This window comes from Nannospalax galili, unplaced genomic scaffold (assembly GCF_000622305.1).
Source record: "Nannospalax galili isolate Female #2095 unplaced genomic scaffold, S.galili_v1.0 scaffold974, whole genome shotgun sequence".
Lineage (NCBI taxonomy): Eukaryota > Metazoa > Chordata > Mammalia > Rodentia > Spalacidae > Nannospalax > Nannospalax galili.
The window spans coordinates 2,552,085-2,570,889 of record NW_008335438.1 but is presented as its reverse complement, the minus strand read 5'-3'; the positions used below and the strand labels follow the sequence as shown (position 1 = coordinate 2,570,889).

General features: G+C 39.7%; 1 protein-coding gene across 1 annotated transcript in view; it reads right to left on the bottom strand.

Moving 5' to 3' along the window:
* Nhlrc2 (NHL repeat containing 2) overlaps positions 1-18,805 on the bottom strand; it is a 52,379-nt gene that overhangs the window by 7,903 nt on the left and 25,671 nt on the right. Inside the window, exons 6-10 of the mRNA XM_008830216.3 lie at positions 9,809-9,908; positions 5,767-5,998; positions 5,139-5,261; positions 3,689-3,898; positions 2,493-2,712 (exon numbers count right to left, since the gene is read on the bottom strand). Coding sequence (XP_008828438.1) covers positions 2,493-2,712; positions 3,689-3,898; positions 5,139-5,261; positions 5,767-5,998; positions 9,809-9,908 — 885 coding nt within the window. The remainder of the gene's footprint in view (positions 1-2,492; positions 2,713-3,688; positions 3,899-5,138; positions 5,262-5,766; positions 5,999-9,808; positions 9,909-18,805) is intronic.

Genomic DNA, 18,805 nt, shown 5'->3' with positions numbered 1-18,805 from the left:
CCTGCCAGAGGGATGTTCCCAAGCTAATGACCTCTGTATCTAATTATCAAAATTCTTCTCATTTTAACACTATAAAGCAAATCATAAACTTATTTCTACTGAAATTAAGTTGAATGTTGGAATTATGGCTCTTTAGATCCTAATGCCCAGTTAAAAGTAAAGTCCATTATGTCGGATGAAGCACAGAATCTCTGAGATAACAGACTGTTGTTACCATACAGGGAAAAAATCTTTTTTTAAAAAAATATTTTTATTTATTATTTTTATATGTATGACTGTATTGCCTACAAACATGTGAGTGCACCTGTGTCGTGCAATGCCCTTGGAGGCCAGAAGAGGGCACTGGATCCCCAGAACTGGAGTTACAGACAGTTGTTACCCACCATGTGGGTACTGGGAATTAAACTCGTGTCCTCTGCAAGAGCAGTCAGTGCTCTTAACCACTGAGCCATCTCTCCAACCCCAGGAAAAAAAAATCCTTAGGGCTACAATATGCACACTACAAATGAACTTCAGAGAACACATTTGTGTATGTACAAATCTGTAGTGACTTCTTGAGAGGAAATGGCAGACTGCTATTTTAATAAATTTAGAAATAAAATATACAATATTTCTTTAGTTTTAACATATTAATCGCACTTATGATATATGAAGTAATGAAATGCTAGTGATTCTTTCTTAAAAAGTATTTCATTTATTATTTTTACTTTTTAAAATGTGTATGAGTATTTTGCCTGTATGTATGTAAGTGTTCCCGTGTTCTGCAATGCCCACAGAGGCTAGAAGAAGGTGCTGGATCCCCTGGCACTGTACTTATGGATAGTTGTTAGCTGCTATGTGGGTGTCGGGAATTAAACCCAGGTCCTCTGGAAGAGCAGCCAGTGCTCTTAACCACAGAGCCATTTCTCCAGCCCCCACTCGTGGTCCTTTTATGCTGCTTTTTTTGGGAGGGAGCTTAAAACTTTCATTTATTCTAACCACTTTATCTCTAAATAACCAGACTCAAAGAGAAAATATCCTTTAGCTAAGTGTAGACATGTGCTCTGTAATAGTTTTCAAACTCCTAGATTAAAATTCTTGCCTGAAAGCTTATTTGCCCCTATACTGTAAAAATAGAGCCAATATTTTAGACAAATAATTTGTCTTATTTGGACAAATAAGTATTTGACTACTTCACTTTAATACCATCTTCATTTTATATCACAATGACGCAATATTCAGTACTTGTATGCTTAACAAAGCAGGGTTTAAAAGGTTCGTGTGTCAATCTCCTATCTAAAAAACAATATACTGGTTTCTAATTACCCAGAGAGAAATTAATTAAGTGATCCCCAATTGATGTACTACTTTCAGATGCATAGATATAGACAGAACAGATGAACTGTGTCTAGGACTTCTTTGAACCCAGATAGGGTTGTGGAGTGGCCAAGGTTTGCAAACTCTGTCTATAAAGCTAGCTCTAAACAGCCAAATACTTCTTGGCCAGCCTTCTCCCTTATGGGGATTAGAGGAGGTGGGTTTCCACAGGTTCAGTGAATCACTTCAGGGTCAGCCTCCCAAATTCTACTAGCAGTCTCCTGGCTGGTCTTCTTGGTTTGGACACCACGTTGACTGCTGCAGGCACACAGCTTCTGTCCTGAGAATGCATGAGGTAAGAAGGCATGAAGCCAGGATTCAGGTAATGGAAAAAACCAGAAGGATGTGAGAGTGTATGAGAGAGGAGTTGGGGAGGAAATGGAAGATCAAGTGAAGGACTATGGGAGGCTGGGTCAGAGAAAGAGCATCTGAGATAAGAAGTCCTGCTCTAGCAGCACTGCCCTTCAGAGCTGCTGTCCACCATGTTGTCAGGGTCCTGAACATCTGAACACACAAGGAAAGGCAAGCCATACTCTGATTCTCCATCAGTTAAAGGAGGAGCTAGTTTGCCCTGTGACCACACATGTTTAAGAATGGAGGCCTGCGTACGGTGCTTAGAAGAGACACACAAAGATCTTAAACAAGGAAGCTCCACTTCATTTCCTCTTCAGACTTTTAATTTTTATTTATTTAATTTTTGAGAGTCTTCTGATAGAGTCTCACTCTAACTCATATGCTCTGGAATTCACTATGTAGCCCAGGCTGACCTCAAACTCATGATCCTCCTACCACACTTGGAGAGACTTTAAGAGGTTCTTTTTGGGAACAAAAGTGAAGGTTAGAAATAAAGAAGAGATGCAGGCAAGTCTATATTCTAAGAAAACACATTGCTAATAGCTGATAACTTTCATGAGTCACACAGTTCTTAATAAAAGGGAGAAAAGAATATTAAAAGCTAAAAGAAAATCATCAGAATGGGGTTCATCAGAATGGGGTCTCGTCTGGAGTCACTTTTTTCCCCACATATTCCCTCAAATTTCGCCCAATTATGCAGTAAAAGTATATCTCAAATTAGCAACATTGTCAGATTAGACATCAGGAATTTACTGTCTGCACCTGTAACACTACACTCATACCTTCAGCTGTGAGGGCCCAGCAGCTGGGTACTCCTTCGGTCAGCTTTGTTCCTGATGGAAGGTCTAACCTCAGTTTGAACTGCAGAGTCTGCCCAGGGCACACCATCACTGGGGATAGTTGAATGTTCGGGGCAGACCTCGGCACTTTGGGTACTGTCTTCTGTTTCTCTGCAGGGAAGGGGCCATCCACCACAGCACTGTCTGATTTAAAGACAGGGAGCTGGGAAATCAGAAAACGTATTATTAAAGCATAAGTACTTTTAATAACTGAGATGAGAGTGCTTATTTTAAGCTTCAGCAGAAAAATGAAGCTATCAATGAAATTGCTAGTCTGAAGAGAATGTATCTCTCAATGTGCCCTCCAGTCTGTTTTGTGGGGACAGAAAAAATAATTTACCTTAGCAGTAAGATCACCTATGAAGGAGACAGAATTGTCTAATGTTTATAAATGGCAGGAAATTAAAACATTTTATGAATTTAAGTACAGGAAATAGAATTTTCTATCTTTCATAATGTTCATGGCCAAGAGAAATCTACATAAAAAGAAATGACACTTTTGGTAATACTGTTTTTTTTTTTTAATTTTAAAACATTCATCTTGTAAAACACTAAATTTTTAGTAAAAAAAATTCAGCCTCTTTTTTTTCAGGTAAATAGAACACATCCAGTGGAAGCTGGTAACAGAAATCTCTTTGAAAATTTATTTTAACTGGTTTAAGTTTCTCCCAATCGACCTCATTTTCAATGTCTTGGGCAATGTGACTTCTAAAGGTTCCTTTGAAGACGATTTGGTAATGGATTCACAGTAGGAAACAGAGATTATGCAGTAATCCAAGGATCACAGACTAAGACAATCCAGCACACATGGCACAAAATATAGCATGTGTCAGTCCATCAATGCGTACGAAAACAGATCTGAGGCCTCTGTTTTAATTAAAGGTTCATCAAATTCTCTCCAACTTTCACTGTTTTCCTCAAACTCTCAGAACAGATGGGACTTATATTTTAAGAATAACAGGAGATCCTCAAAGCAAGCCTTCTGGTCTGCCAGAGCACAATGGGCCTCCACTGCCTACTCTCTATCTGTGTGCCAACTGCACACTGAGATGGCCAAACCAAAAATGCTTGTCAGTGCTTCAGGGCTCAGCATCATTCTTAAAAACACATCCTTTAAGCTATGCTTTAGGACAACTCACCACAGAAACCGTTCTTGTTTCTAAATCCATCACTTTGATTTGATGATTATTAGTGTCTGCCACATATAACAACCTGCCATTCTCCCCGATACACAAGCCTCCTGGCTCATTAAAAGGCGACTCCGGAAAACTGGAACTGACAGTGTTATCCGTGTCCCCGGTCCCTGCTAATGTTGTACAGCTTTTTGTTTTGGGATCCACAACTTTAATCTAAAGAAGGAAACAAAAATTTCCTTTGAAGATCAACCTCATGCAGTAGGGAAGGTGTGACATCAAGAAAGCCGGAGAATTCCTAACTGCCATTAGTTATTCCAATAAAGATCAGGAAAATGGTAGCTATTTCCATATTTTCCTAAAAAAACCAAACATTCAAAATTACATAGCTGAAGGGATGCTATTCCATCCTAAGAGCAAAACCTTTGTAAAATCTTAGTTATATTAGGTTTCCTTGTTCATTTTGGAATTTTTTTCCCCCTGGAATTAAAAAACAAATGTTTTTCTTTACAGTGGAACATACTTCCATAATTAAATTTGCTTTTTTCTCACGAGCATTTAGCATTCCCTGAGGATTGGTACCTTCAACTTAACTGTCCGTTATATCTCAAGCATATTAAGTCTATGGTTGCTCCTCGCACTGCCAGAAACATTCAGCAAGGATAAAAACTGAACAGACGGAAATGGAATGCCAAGGATGGAATTATTTGTCAGTGGGCTCTGTAACTACCTAATGACTAAAAACGTCATCTGCTGGTGTCCTAGCTAGTGTTACTGTCAACTTGACACAGCCTAGAGCCGCCTTCAATTAAGGGATTTCCCAAATCAAACCGGCCTGTTGTAGGCATGTACTGTGGGCGGTACCACTCACTGGACAGGGGGCCCTGGGCTGTGTACGAACCTAGCTAAGCATGGGTCCATGAGCAGCCAGCAAGCAGCATTCTTGGTACAGCATTCTGTACGTTTCTGGCTGTGAGACCCCTGGCTAGAGGTAGTGCTGGTGGAGTAGCAAGCAGGCCTGCCTTCAAGTTCCTGCCCTGACTTCCCTCATTGATGGACTTGACCTGGAAGTGTAGGCCAAATAAACCCTTTCCTCTTCGAAGTTCCTTTTGGTCAGTGTTTTACCACAGCAACAATGAAACTACAACAGCTGGTTCACATATTTTCCCCCAAACTTGTCTTCTCCTTATTTCCTGACATATTACTAAGCAACTTTGACGGGTCACAATTCCAAAGTTTTGATCATAGCCACCAGAATTAGCTTAGCATTTTCCTTTGTGCAGATACCATCATAACCCTTGGCAAAGAGGCCAGGACAACCAGGCACACGGTTGTGGGGCTGGTCGTGCTCTCTGCATTCTAGACTGGTCCTAGTAGGAGGTACACAGATCTTTCAGCATCTTACATACCACAAATGAAAAGCAAGGAAGGCACCATAGCTTCTGCCCAGACTCACCTTGTGATTGTAGGAGTCTGCTACGTACAGTAAACTGCTCTTCTTGTCCCATGCAACCCCAAGTGGGTGCTGAAGCTTTGCACTGATGCCCACTCCATCAACATCACCAAAAGCAAATAAATTCTTTTATTTTTTTTAAGAGAGAGAAAACATAGTTATTAAAACCTTTTCAGTGATATAAAGTGAAAACTAAGGTTGTCATGTTACTAAAGTTAAAGCTCTGCTGTTCATGATAACAGGACTGGGCATTTAATGTGGGCTAGAAAGGGATGGCTGGAGAATGGGCTACTTTCCAGTGCTCTGTTGTATTCACAGTAGCCCCACAAGGTCAGGAATAGTTCAGGTCTGCCAGTCTGCTGCTCTCCCCAGTCCACTGCCAAATACTCAATGCACACTTCTCTTCTATCCAATAACAGGTATTTTCTCCTTTCTCTCTCCCTGTAGTCTAAGCATTTCTACACAGTCAGGCAGGTTCCTTTACTTTTCTTAGATGGCTTTACTTGTATTCCTTTAGTCACACTTCCTTCAGTTTGATTTCATTTTAACTCAGACGGGTCAAGAATGACCCTTCCTAAATTTCATTAACTTCGCCTAGTCCAGGAAGCTGCACACAAGCCATTTTCTTTACCATGGGATCGCGTTCTCCTCCTACAAGGTGCTTCACTGCTCCATCTCTCAGTGAGACACTTCTCACTGTACTGCTCTCACTGTCTGCTACAAAGAGGCAGTTCCAGGGATCTTCAGAGGCTAGAGAGAGGCCTGAAGGCTGGGCAAAGCCTGCCTTGTGAGGATATGCATTGTTCCGATTCTCTTCACTTCCACTCCCAGCAAACCGAAGGCAGGTTCCTTTTTTCAACTCACTGAAAGACAAGTTCACAAGTGGAACCCACAAGTATTAAACAAATGAATGTAAGTGACGGATCAATGGTGACAGCATAGTTAAACAAACCCAAAGAGCTGGTGATCACTGTCTAGGTTCAACTACCTGTTCACTTTACTGTTGCTGTCCAGCCATTCTGTTGTTGAGCCACTGTGCAGGGCCTTCCCACTTTTCTTCAGTAGACTCACAACAACCACTCTCAAATACCAGGCAAGAAATTCCTGGCAAGACTGAAACTAGAGCAATAATAATAAGATGGCTTTATCCTCATTTTAACTTCTTAGCTTCATACAACATTAGGTTCTAGAAGGGAACTATCACTAAAAAGATTACCTAGTTCTTGATAGTCTGAAGTTAAAATTTTCTTACAAAATGTCTGTGTGTTCTTAAAGAATAGTGTTTGCAAGGCAGTCAGGAGAAGCATTATCATTTTAAGGAAATGACATGGGGGGCTGCAGAGATGGTTCAGCAGTTAAGAGCACTGGCTGATCTTGCAGAGGACCCAAGTTCAGTTCCCAGCACCCACATGGTAGCTAACAACCACCTGTAACTCCAATTCTAGGGGATTCGATGCCCTCTTCTGACCTCAGCAGGCAATGCACAGCACAGGTGCACTTATATACATGCAGGCAATACACTCACACACATAAAATAAAAAATAAATGTTTTTGAAAGAAAATGACATGGTATAATTTTGCTGTGTTAAATAATCAACTGTGCAAAATCAATTTCTTATATACACTAGGGAAATGTCTATTTAAAGAACTATTGAGAAGCAGGGCATCATGGTGCACAACTGTAAATAAGTTCAGGGCTGCCTCAGGGGCAAAGAGAGATCATGTTTCAAAATGCCTAAAAGGACTACGCCAATGATGCCTTCTGTAATGCAGAGGAAGTTTTACACCTTGGTTTCTAAATTTATGCCAATAGGATTATAGAGAAGACATGGTAATGTGTTGTACTGTGAGAAAGGAAGAAGCTAACTTAGAACGCAAAGTGAGAGACTGTATGTGTATCATTTCCAAATATGGTACATCACACAGACGCCTAAAATGACCATCACTCTTGACTGATATATTCCCAGTGCTACGTTAGGCAGGAAGCAGGGAGAGAAGCAAAGGGAGAAAGAATGAATAAAAGATGTCCATTTATTCAAGAACTTACAGAAATGAGCTGGCCAAAGAAACACATAAATTGAAAGGGAATTACTATCAGGAGTCTAAACAGTATAAGAGAGCGTTCCCTTAATTAATAAAAGAGTGGGAGAAACAATAACATTTAAAACATTAGGGGGTCACTACTACTTGAAGATCAGTAATAAAGATAATAAACTATCCATAAAATTAAGATGCAGGTCAGTGTGATCTGAGCAACCATTTTCCTATTATAAACAAGAGTGACAACTCTTCTTATTAGGAAATTTACCATCTATGTCCAAAATAGCCATCACCAGAACAGCATATTCTGGCAAGCTCTGTTACTTCTGGCTGCTGTTATAATTATGCCTCACGTACACCACCACTAGTAAGCGCACTACTCAGGCCACTATCGTCTCTGGCTTAGATGGCTAGTTTCCTGAACGGTATCTCGTCCCCAGTCTTGTCCCACTCTGAATGCCGCCAGGGTTCTTTGAAGAACACACCTAACCACGTTACTCTGTAACTTAAAACTTTCTATACAGGCTTGAGGAATGTCCAAAAGTCTTAAAGGCACTGCATGACCTGACATGCACTGACATCGCTAGCATCAGCTCTGGCTTGGAGACCTCTATTATATCAGGTCTTAGTTGATGATGCCTCTTCAGGAAGTCCTCTATGATACCTCCAATCTTACTGACAAAAAGTTCAACTTAAAGAACCATGGCAGAGATTTTTTTCCTATACATTCTTTTCAAATTGTTTGCTGATCTGATTCTTTTAAAAATATATATTTATTTATTATTTTTATTTTATGTGTATGCCCACATGTATGCAAGCACATCATGTGCATGCAATGCCAGCAGAGGTCAAAAAGGGTGTCGGGTCCCCTGGAATTAGAGTTAAGAATGGTTGTTAGCTGCCATATGGGTGCTGGGATTCGAACCTGGGTTGTCTGGAATAACAGCAAGTTATTCCAGTTAGCCATCTCTCCAGCCCTGTGATCTGATTCTTCTAAGGACAAGCAAGCATGTTTTTATTTTACCTTTTATACAGAAAGCTTATGATTTCATCCTTACTGTCTAACACAGTGACTAGTAAAAGTATATTTAACAATTTTTTTTTAGATAAATGATTGTTATAAAACATTATACAAGGGGCTGAAGAGATGGCTCAGCAGTACAGAGCACTGGCTGTTCTTGCAGAGGATCCAGGTTCGATTCCTAGCACCCACATGGCAGTTAACAACTGTATTTAACTTCAGTTCCAGGGGATCCAGTGCCCTCTTCTGACCTTCGTGAGCATTGCATGACATGGGTGCACCTACCTACATGCAAACACACCTATACACATAAAAATAATAAAATATTTTTTAAAAAATAAAACATTATACAGACAGTAGAGGGATATCAGAGTATAAGGGCTCTAGTAGGGGGAGGGAGGCTATGGGAGGGTGCTATCTGGGAAGTGGGTGTGAAAAAAATAAATAAAAAACATTTAACTTTCAAAAAAAAATAAAATAAAACATTATATACAAATGTTTTCCAAATGCCCCACACCTCTCTCTGGGACATCTGAAATATCAGATTTTCTATACAACTGCTCCTTTCTACTGACACAGGTAACAGTGATGATTAGCATTTACTTTCTATGGTTATTTAACAATTTTATGGTCTATGATTTTCACTCATTTATCTGATAAGCCTTTACTGAGCTATTATGTACCAGATATAGTACTAGATACAGAGGGCATCAAAATGAATGGAATGAGTCTGTAGGAAGAAATAGTTAAAAATAAGTGTTGGATCAAAGAAAGGGAGAGAAAAGAGAGCAGAGGAGAGGGGAGGTTGGAGGAAATGAGTGGTACAATGACTTGGTCACAGGGGTAGTAAAGCCATAGAGAAGAGTATGGTCAGCTCCACCCAGGACTGAGGGAGAAGTCAGGAGACACAGGAGAAAGACACAACCCTCTTGTCCTCATATGCTCAAAGGTGGCAGCAGACACCTATGTTTACTCTGCGCTGTGCTGAACTCTAGGCAGCAATCCACAAAATGCCAGAAATACAAACCATGACAGAAAGTTGAAAGGCTTTTTTTCTATGCTCGAGGTAGCGAGTGGCAGTTGGGACTCAGTTTCAGGCTAAGTACACTCAAGTGGCAGCCACGCTGCCACACAGCACTTGGCCACCTGAAGGAGGGACTGCAGATACCTGTACTAAGCCTTAAAGGATAAAGTCCCCCTGATATTTCCAGTTCTCTTTGGGTGCTCCCGATGGCTCCTCCCAGGCTCTTAGAAGTTAGATGCAGCTACAAGGCATAACTGTGGCTGATGAAATGTGAGTCCAAGTGGATGTGTGTCGCTTCTGAGCCACAGCTCTAGGAGCCAGTTGGTGACTACTACCGCCTCCTCTCTTGCTCTGCCAGAAGGGCTGGCAAAGTTCCCAAAAGCAGTTGCTTCCTCAGCCCGGGGAGCAGAGTACTCCCCAGCAAATCGACAAGAGTGAGCAGCAAAGAAGCCTTGCTCCGAGCTTTTGGGAATCCAGTTACGGTGGTGTAATCTAGCCCATCCTGACAGGTACTGTGAGGATGGTGACTTAGGGGAGACCTGTGGAAGCTCCAAGGAGGACAGTCCACTCAAAGACACAGTCACTTACCTTTTCTTTGGCAGTGTGCCAGAGTCCAGAAGGAGTGCCCATATCTGATGAGTCCCTGCCATGGCTATCCACAGGACAGCGCTTCTCTGGTCCTCTGAACCTTTATAAAAATAAGGAGTATTTAGTATATACGTATTTGGCTAATATGAACACTTAATTGCTTCAGAAATTGAATTCATGGATAATACTAATTTTTATAAATCATCTGATAGAAAAAAATTTAAGTGCTGTGTTTTATTTTTTAAAACGTTCTGGTTTTTAGTGAAAAGTTTACTTCTACACACTTATAATCTTACCTGGAACAACTTCAACTGCTGAAGGTATTTAATTAATTAATTTAATTAATTAATTAATTTGACAGGGTCTCTTACTAAACCTAGAACTCACTGATTCAGCTAGACTGGCTGGCCAGAAAGCTCCAAATATCCTCCGGTTTCAGCCTCCCCAAGGGCATGCCCCTGTGCTTGGCTTTTTATGTGGGTGTTAGAGATGAACTCAGATCCTCAGCTCGCATGGTTAAACCCTTTACTGAGCCATCCCTGGTTATAAAACTTTTAAAGAGTTTCACAGACTAGGGCTGCAAAGATGGCTCAATGGTTAAGAGTGCTTGCTGCCCCTCCAGAGGACCAGAGTTCAAATTCCAGCTTCCATGACAGGTGGTTCACAACTACCTGTAACTCCAGCTCCAGGGGATCTGATGTTCTCTTCTGGTCTTCACATACACCCACATGCATATATGCATATATATACATTAAAAATTCTTTAAAAAATCTTTAAAAAGGGTTTCATAGACCGAGAGTACATTTATTTTAATATAATTATTTACTACAATTAATTTTCTAGTAAGACACTGAATGATGCCACAACTTATTACAAGGCAACAAAGCTCTATTTCTCAAATTGATTTCATTGTTGAGATATTTAACCAACTTAATTTTGAAGGTATTCTGAAATAACTGAGACATTTTAACTAAAGTAGTTTGATAAGACATTATCTTATAGAAAGCTGTTTTATTTATAATTCCTTTAACTTCAAGTAATTTTTGTTCAGAAAAGATATTTCTTCCTTAATTAGTATCACTTTCAAGTGTCTTTCAATTTAATGACAACAAAAACAACCTGCAATGATGAAGGACGGCTGCTGTGATGCAAGGACCTTCCAAAGGCTTATTCCAATTTTCTCGAAAGCCCACGGGATAGGAACTGATAAAAGGTCTAATTTACAGATGAACAAACAGAAGCAGAGCGAGGTTAGTAACTTGCCAGACTCAATAGTCAATAAATGAAGGAACTGGAATCTGAGCTCAAGCAGGAAAGAGAAAAACCAATGCCTTAACCACTGCACATGTCTCTGTTCTTAACTGCTAGCTAATAATACTGAAAGTATTTCAGTTTACAAATTTTTTATTTTACTTTAATTGTTCTATGTATCATACATACTATGTCTGTAAATCTATGTGGTACTGAAAGTGATACTGGCATTCATACATTCTGGGGACTGTCTCTGCTTAATCCTTTAAAACCAGATCAAAAATTTCCACAATTTTTAACACATCACGTTGCTTCTTCAGTTATTCTAGGGCTGTTCTCTGGGTCTAAAATGACTAGGCCATCTAAACTAACAAAATATTCCATTATTTCAGATACAATGGCATTCAAATGAAAGGTGCTTACAGGCAGCAGCACTCAAATGTCAGCCACAATCATTATTTCCAGGACTCTGGATCCTGCCTTTATAGCATGCTGTATTAGGCAAGCATAAACACATCTGCAAACACAACAGCTTTTGAACAGATGCCACTGAGAGTAGAGGTATGACACACAGTCTTCCACAGGCTTGTTAATTATGTAATAAGCACTGACTACAAATGCATTACCAAAAACGATACCTAACAAAGCACTCAATTTACAACTGCTTACTTGTATTAAAGTCACCATAAATCCAAGATTATAAACTCTTCAATATTAAACAATGAAAATCAGTTTATATTCCTGATTAGATAGTGGTAGCATTAGCTAAGGAAATGGGCCACAAAATAAAACAAAAGCTTTGCTAAGTAGTATAAACAAAAGGCACAAGTGAATACTACTTAATTTTCACATAATTTGGAATGTTTTCCATTCACAATATTCCAAAGCCTATGTTTATCCAGTAACATGTTTAGATGACTATTAATACATGAAGAACTACAAGCAACTACCATTTCAACTACTCAGTCCCCTAGCTCTCTCTAAATGGACTGAATCATGCTCTTGGCATTGTGATATACTCTAAGAGAACTCACGGAATCTTCCTCTGATTCCATGGCTGTGGAGCCCAGTAGCTCTAGAAATGAGTCCTGGATGCTAATTTCTGTCCAGTTTCCTCACCTGCCAAGTTGGGTGTCACTGCCCATTCCATAAGATTCCTGAGAGGAATGAGTGAGGGCCATGTAAGTTAAGCACCTAGCACAGTATGGGCACACGCTGTGTACCACATGATGTCTGCTATCTTTCTTCTCTTATGCCATCTGTGTGCCCTCTTTCCTCCTCCTAGGACCCTCACCCCCAGACCTTAGCATGGGAACTCTGCTCAGACTTCTTTCCCATTCCTTACCTAATACAGGGAGCATGCACGTACACACCCCACTGCTCTCTAGCTCATTACCTATCTTACTTTCTTTTGTGGCATTTGCCATTAACCTACATATTTTCTAATTCATTTTTATGTATGTGTATGAGTCTACTGCCTGCATGTGTGTAAGTACACCTGTGTCATGCACTGCCTGTGGAGGACAGAAGAGGTCGCTGGATCCCCTGGAACTGGAGTTACAGATAACTGTTAGCTGCCATGTGGGCACTGGGAATTGATCCCGGGTCCTCTGAAAGAGTAGCTACCCAGTGCTCTTAACCACTGAGCCAACTCTCCAGCCCCAAGAAGTTAGCAGCTTCGTTTTACTCAGTTTTATTATCAACTAGAACAGTGCATGCCCCATAGTAGATGCTCAGTAAATATTTACTGAGTAAGTAAACTTTCCCCTGGACACCAGAAGGAAAATGTTCTCATTTTGTCAATATGCCCATAAGCTCTGAAGTTATCCTAATCATAGTTGGTATTTCCTAATGCTACTAAAGATTCATCTCTGATCAAAGAAGTTTGCTATAATAGTAAATCTGTGCCATGAGCCTCTAAAACTATGATACTGAAGGGAACTCTGATCTCACCCTAAGAATAGTTTTGGATATATGAGAGATAACACCTGGCACAATAACCAGTCAGGTCAGACCATTTATGAAATAAATACTCATTTCATTATAAATCACTAATTTCTTCTTTATATTTTTAAATACGTAAGTGTAGTTGGATTACATATCTGTGACTTTCACTTAGAATTTTTTCAGATAATTTACATAAGGGTGGGGAACTTGGGACCTGAGAGAGCTGAGAACTCTCAAGTTGGAATAAAAACACAGCCTTTTGGTGCTAGAGAGATGATTTGGTGGCTAAGAGCAACTTGCAGAGGACCCAGGTTTGGTTCCCAGCATCCACATGGTGGTTCATAACCACCTGTAGCTCCAGTTCCAAGGGATCCAATGCTCTCTTCTGCCCTCCACAGGCATTGCACACAGAGGTACATTTACATACATGCAGGCAAAACACTCATACACATTAAAATAAAATTTTAAATGCAGTCTTTCAACATCTCTTAACATGTTTCCAATCATAACAACTTTTAGCAAACTAAGATCTGCAGACAACCTATTTAACTTGATAAAGAATAATTTCAAAAGAATCTATAGCAAACATTTGATAGTGAAATCCTATAAATATGTCCCTGCAATAGATAGGAGATGAAAAGACCTATCAATACTTCTGTACAGCATCATATGAAGGTCCTACCCCATGGAACGAAATAAGAACAAAAAGAAGGAAAAAAAAAAAGCAAAGACTAGAAATAAAACTTCAATTATTATAAATATCTTAAAAATTACAATAGAATGATTAGAATTCATAAATGAATTTATCAAGGCTTTTGCATACTAAGCAGTAAGAATAAATTCTATGCCATTAAACAAATAGAAAATACATTTTTGTAATAGTACTAGAAAACATCAAGCACTCAAGCGTAAACCTAGTGAGAAAGATGCATGCCCTCTTCACCAGCATCACCATCATGGAACACAGCGGACAGTCCATCCTTCTATCTCATCTCTCAAGTCATAAATCCTAGTCACCTTTCCTGATGCTCTCTCTCACAGGTTATACAATATTCACCAGCAAATTCTGTCAGCTCCTCATTCAAAATATATCCAGAATCTGCCCAGTTTGTACCATCTAGACCTTGAGCTAAGGCACTACCAGGGATTACTGCACCAATCACTTCTTAACATAACACTCTGTTCACACCTGGAAACAGCCTCTTTCTTTCATATCAATATCTTACCCTACAAAACCTTGTTCTGGCTATGGGGCACACACTTGTAATCCAAGCACTCAAGAGGCTGAGGCAGGAAGACTGCAAGTTGGCAGCCAGTCTTGGATACACTGGAAGTTCTAGGTCAGTCCTACAGTAAGACTTTGACTCAAAGACAAGAGAAAGACGATACGAGATGAAAGATGAGCGTGTAGGAAAGGCGAGTCAGCAAAGTTTGCTTTCAGCATTAAGAGCTTTTAGAGCCGGTCTTGACATAGGAGAGCTTTGCTGGTACACATCTGACTGAAAGATCAGTGTGGCTTCTGCTACCTGGTCTCTAACTAGGTCAGCCTGTCTCAGTTAGGTTTACTACATAGGCAAAGGTGAAAGCTTTGTGGTGAGAAAGCCTGAAAATGTGTTTGTTCTTGGTCTCTGTGCACTTCCTTTAGAAGCTGGAGCAGTGACATCAAGTGTAGATGCGCAAGCTGTGTCAGGTCAGGGTTCTGGTCTCTTAGGGCTTTGAAGAACCTGACCAATGATGATGGTGAGAGATAGCAAAACAAGCACCCAGAATACTTCCTGATGAAGGCACTGAGCTTGAGAAGTCTTTCTACCATCACCTTTACTTTATAAAAGAACTGACATTCAGAGGGTTAAGTAATTTGCTAAATCGACAAAGTTAACCTGTAGCTGGAGTTCATGGTGACCTACCCAACTAGTGCTAAGAGGAGAGTGAAAGCCACAGCAGGGAGCCTGTGCTGTTTAGCTGTTTGCTTGGACCTTTTCCTTCTCCCTCACCTCTGACTGTGCACTTAGCTCTAACCAATGCATCTAAGGACGCCTTCATGTGTGATATGAATGGATCTGCTGGAGCTTCCTACTCTAGGATGTGAAATTAGGTTTACCTCTTCTTCCTAATGTCTGTGTACGCTCCTCCTCTCCCCACCCAGAGTGATAATTAACTGTGTAATTGCCTATTTTTCATCTGGCTCAGTGTATCAACATGTTTGCAATTAAAGCAAACAATTCAACAGCAAACACATGTAATAACCAGTATTAATTTTCGTAATACAGCTTCTGAGGCAGATACTAATCAAAACTTTCATTTTGTTGAAACTGAGCTACTTCAGTTACACAGGAGCTTATCTATACTCACATAAGAAGTATGATGGGGACCTTGAAGCCTGGATGGATGCTCTGGCCCTAGAGCCTATGCTCACAGGACCAGACAAATCCACTTGTAAGAAGTTGTCACCCCCTGTCTCATGGTTTATTTCATTGAAGACTGAACAATCTGTGCTTGCAAACAGGAAAATGGAAAGTTAGCTTGGCATTTATGATGTCTATGAAAGTAAGAGGCATCATTAATTTACACAGCTCATCCCAGAGTTTGGAATCTAAAGCACCCAGTTGTGTCACTGAGTCTGGGTATTAGTTTCATTTCTTCTAAAAAAGAATGTGGTAATCATGAATATTTCATTTTAAATTAACAGTGCAATTAGTGTTACTGACTTTTAACAGTTAAGATTAAAATAATTCTAACTCATATACTTGCCCTGAAACTCAGGGTTCCCATCAGGAACTTCCCTCGATATTCCAAGATGCCACTCAATGCATTACATTAACAGTACATTGAGTCTTCCTGTCACTCAATATTCATACCGACTCTCTGAGGGATACTAATACATTTTTGTGTACTGTTCCATGTTCAACCGTTCACTATGCCAATGTTACCATTAAAAAAAAAAAAATCTGGGCATGGTGGTGAATGCCTTTGATTCCAGCATTCAGGAGGCAGGGGAAGATGGAACTCTGTGAGTTCAAGGCCAATACTGTCTACACAATGAGCTCTAGGCCAGCTGTGGCTAACAAACAAACAAACAAACAGAAACAAATAATATTTTTTTAATGTCAAAAGCTGAAAAGGCTTTTGAGAATAAGTATTTTTACTCATAACTATCAATAAAGGTTAGACAAATAATTTTAATAGAAGTAAATTCAGCAAATGAAATATGAAAATCACCTGAAGTTCAGCTCTGAAGAACTCCGACCATTTTAAGCTGCTATGACCAGCACCCTCCTGCTGGCCTCTATGAAATCTGTAGTGTAAACAGATGTTTCCAGTTTCTAAAGTTCTTTCCTATGAAGCAAGGTCTTGGGCCTCCAGGGAAAAGTGGCGAAGTGTCACCCCAGGGCACAGGAAAAGACCAATTACAGGAAGGGGTAGAGGGAGGGAAGAGCAGGGGCTGCCTGGGCCATAGCTAGAGGACTTCTTTAGGGAGAGAAGTAGGAGAGAAGCAGGGTATACAGCAGACCAGGCACAAACACAAGACAGTTCAGCTGCCAGAGAGGAAAAAAGGAAGAATAGAAGCTTCTTTCCCCAGTGCCTACGCACTAATTGACAGTCTTCCCAAGGCTGCAGAACAAGAAGAACAGTTCCATCCCCACCCAGACCTGGTGCAAAGTAACCAACAGCAAGAGTGTCTCCTTGGGAGTTCCAAGAGTGTACTGCAGAACCACTGTGCTGCTCCTTTGTACTGGGATGAAAGCACTGAGAACCCGCTTCCTACCATGGAGCTACTCATCCAGGCAACAGCAATCTAACCAGAAGAAATGGAAGGCTATGGTGCACTGAAAGTAACCATAACAATAATAAAACCAAGCCAAGCGCAGCTTCTGCTCAGATTAGCTTAGCACTTCATGACAATGACATAAACAATATCTCGGCCTTTAGAGTTTGATTCATGATGACTGGTATACAATAAACAAAGAAAAGATAAACATAAGAGCTGCCTTGAAAGAGCTGTAAAAGGAATCAACTACCAGACTCAGATGAATTGAAATTTAGAAGAACTGGATGCAGACTTTGAAATAACTATACTTACTCTGTTAAAGACTAGGGAAAAAGTAGTCAGCATACCTAACAGATGGGAAACTTCAGCAGAGATGGAATCTATGACAAACAGCAAAAATGCTATTGTTTTGAAAGGCATGGTACTGAAAGTAAATTCTTCAAAATAGACTCATCAGCTGACCAGACACAGCTGAAGAAAGAATTAGTGACTCTGAAGATAAACCAAGAGGAGTTCCCAAAGCAAGGAAAAAGCGCAGTAGGTAAAAGCTTGGGATATAATATTGAAGAATTTGATATTTGAATATCAGGTCTCACAAAGACAGAGAAAGGCAAAAAGTAAATATTTGAAGAGACAATGAGTAAGAATTTCTTGAAAACAACAAAGGACATCAAGCCACAGGCTCAGGAAGTTCAGGTGAAATAACTCAAGATGCATTAGTCAAAATCCTGAAAACCAAAGGCAAAAGTTTGTGAGCAGCCATAGGAAAAATACTTTACATATAAAGGAACAAAAGAAAAAATTAAAGCAAACCAGAAGACAGAGGAACAGCATCTTAAAGTGTTAAAAGAAAAACAAATGTCCATCTAGACTTACACATGGAGTAAAAGAATCTTGCAAAATGAAGGCTAAACACTTTCTCAGGTCGGAGCAAAAACAAGAGAAAGCAGCAAGCCTGAATTAAAAGAAAATGTAAACAAAGTTCTACAGAAGAAGCAATGATTTCAGACATGCTTGGAACTAAAAAAAAAAAAACCAGCCACTTTGAAAAACACTGGCAATTAATTTCACTCCTAGGCATTTACTTAAGAGAAGTGAATGCATATTATCACAAAGAAAAACCCTGTGCACAAATGTTAACAGAGGTGTTACTGTATTGTAACTGTCAGAAACTAGAGTTACTGAGATGTTTATCAACTGTCTGAATAAACTAAATTGTGGTAAGCCACACAATGGACTACTTCTCAACAACAACAAAGAACAAACTTCTGATATATGGAGCAGTGAAGAATCTTGAAGTAATGTGCTAAATGGAAGAAGGCAGACATGAAAAGCTCTCCTGAGGAAGACCAGAGATGGCTGCTGCCGATGGCTAGAGCGGCTGTGGTGACAGGGAGACTAAGCACAGGGCCATGAGAGCCTTTTGGGGTGATGGACTCATTCTTTATCTAGACTGTGGTCATGGTTACATGACTAGATACATTTTCAGTATTCACAGATGTACTCTACCTAGTAAGAGTAAATTTTGCTTTGTGTGGAAGTTTTACCTCATTAACCTAAAAAATCCTATTTACAACAATTTAATGAGACACAATAGTTCAAGAATCTTTTGTCAAATTTTAGATATAAAGATATAGATGTTTTTCAAAACAAAGCTCTCTGGTCACAGTGAAAAAAAATTATTCCTTCAAAAATGTCTGTACCATAGGATTATATTAAAACAAAAATATTTAATGGTATTTTATAGATTAACAGATATCACAGGACATATTATCTAAGCACATGAACACCCAAAATCATAGCTTATCAGATGAGCATACTGAATAGTTGGATTTTAACCATTAACGGTTATATAAGAAAAGCTAAGTTTATACCTAGGGAAAATGATGATCAAAGGGCCAAGAAAGGTTAATGGGATTCAGGTACATTTCCTTTCTATAAATGATTCTAAATCAGGTACTTTCTAATGCACTTAGAGACCGGCAGGGTTCTGACCTTTATGATAAAACATTTTTCAGGTTTTCTGGCAT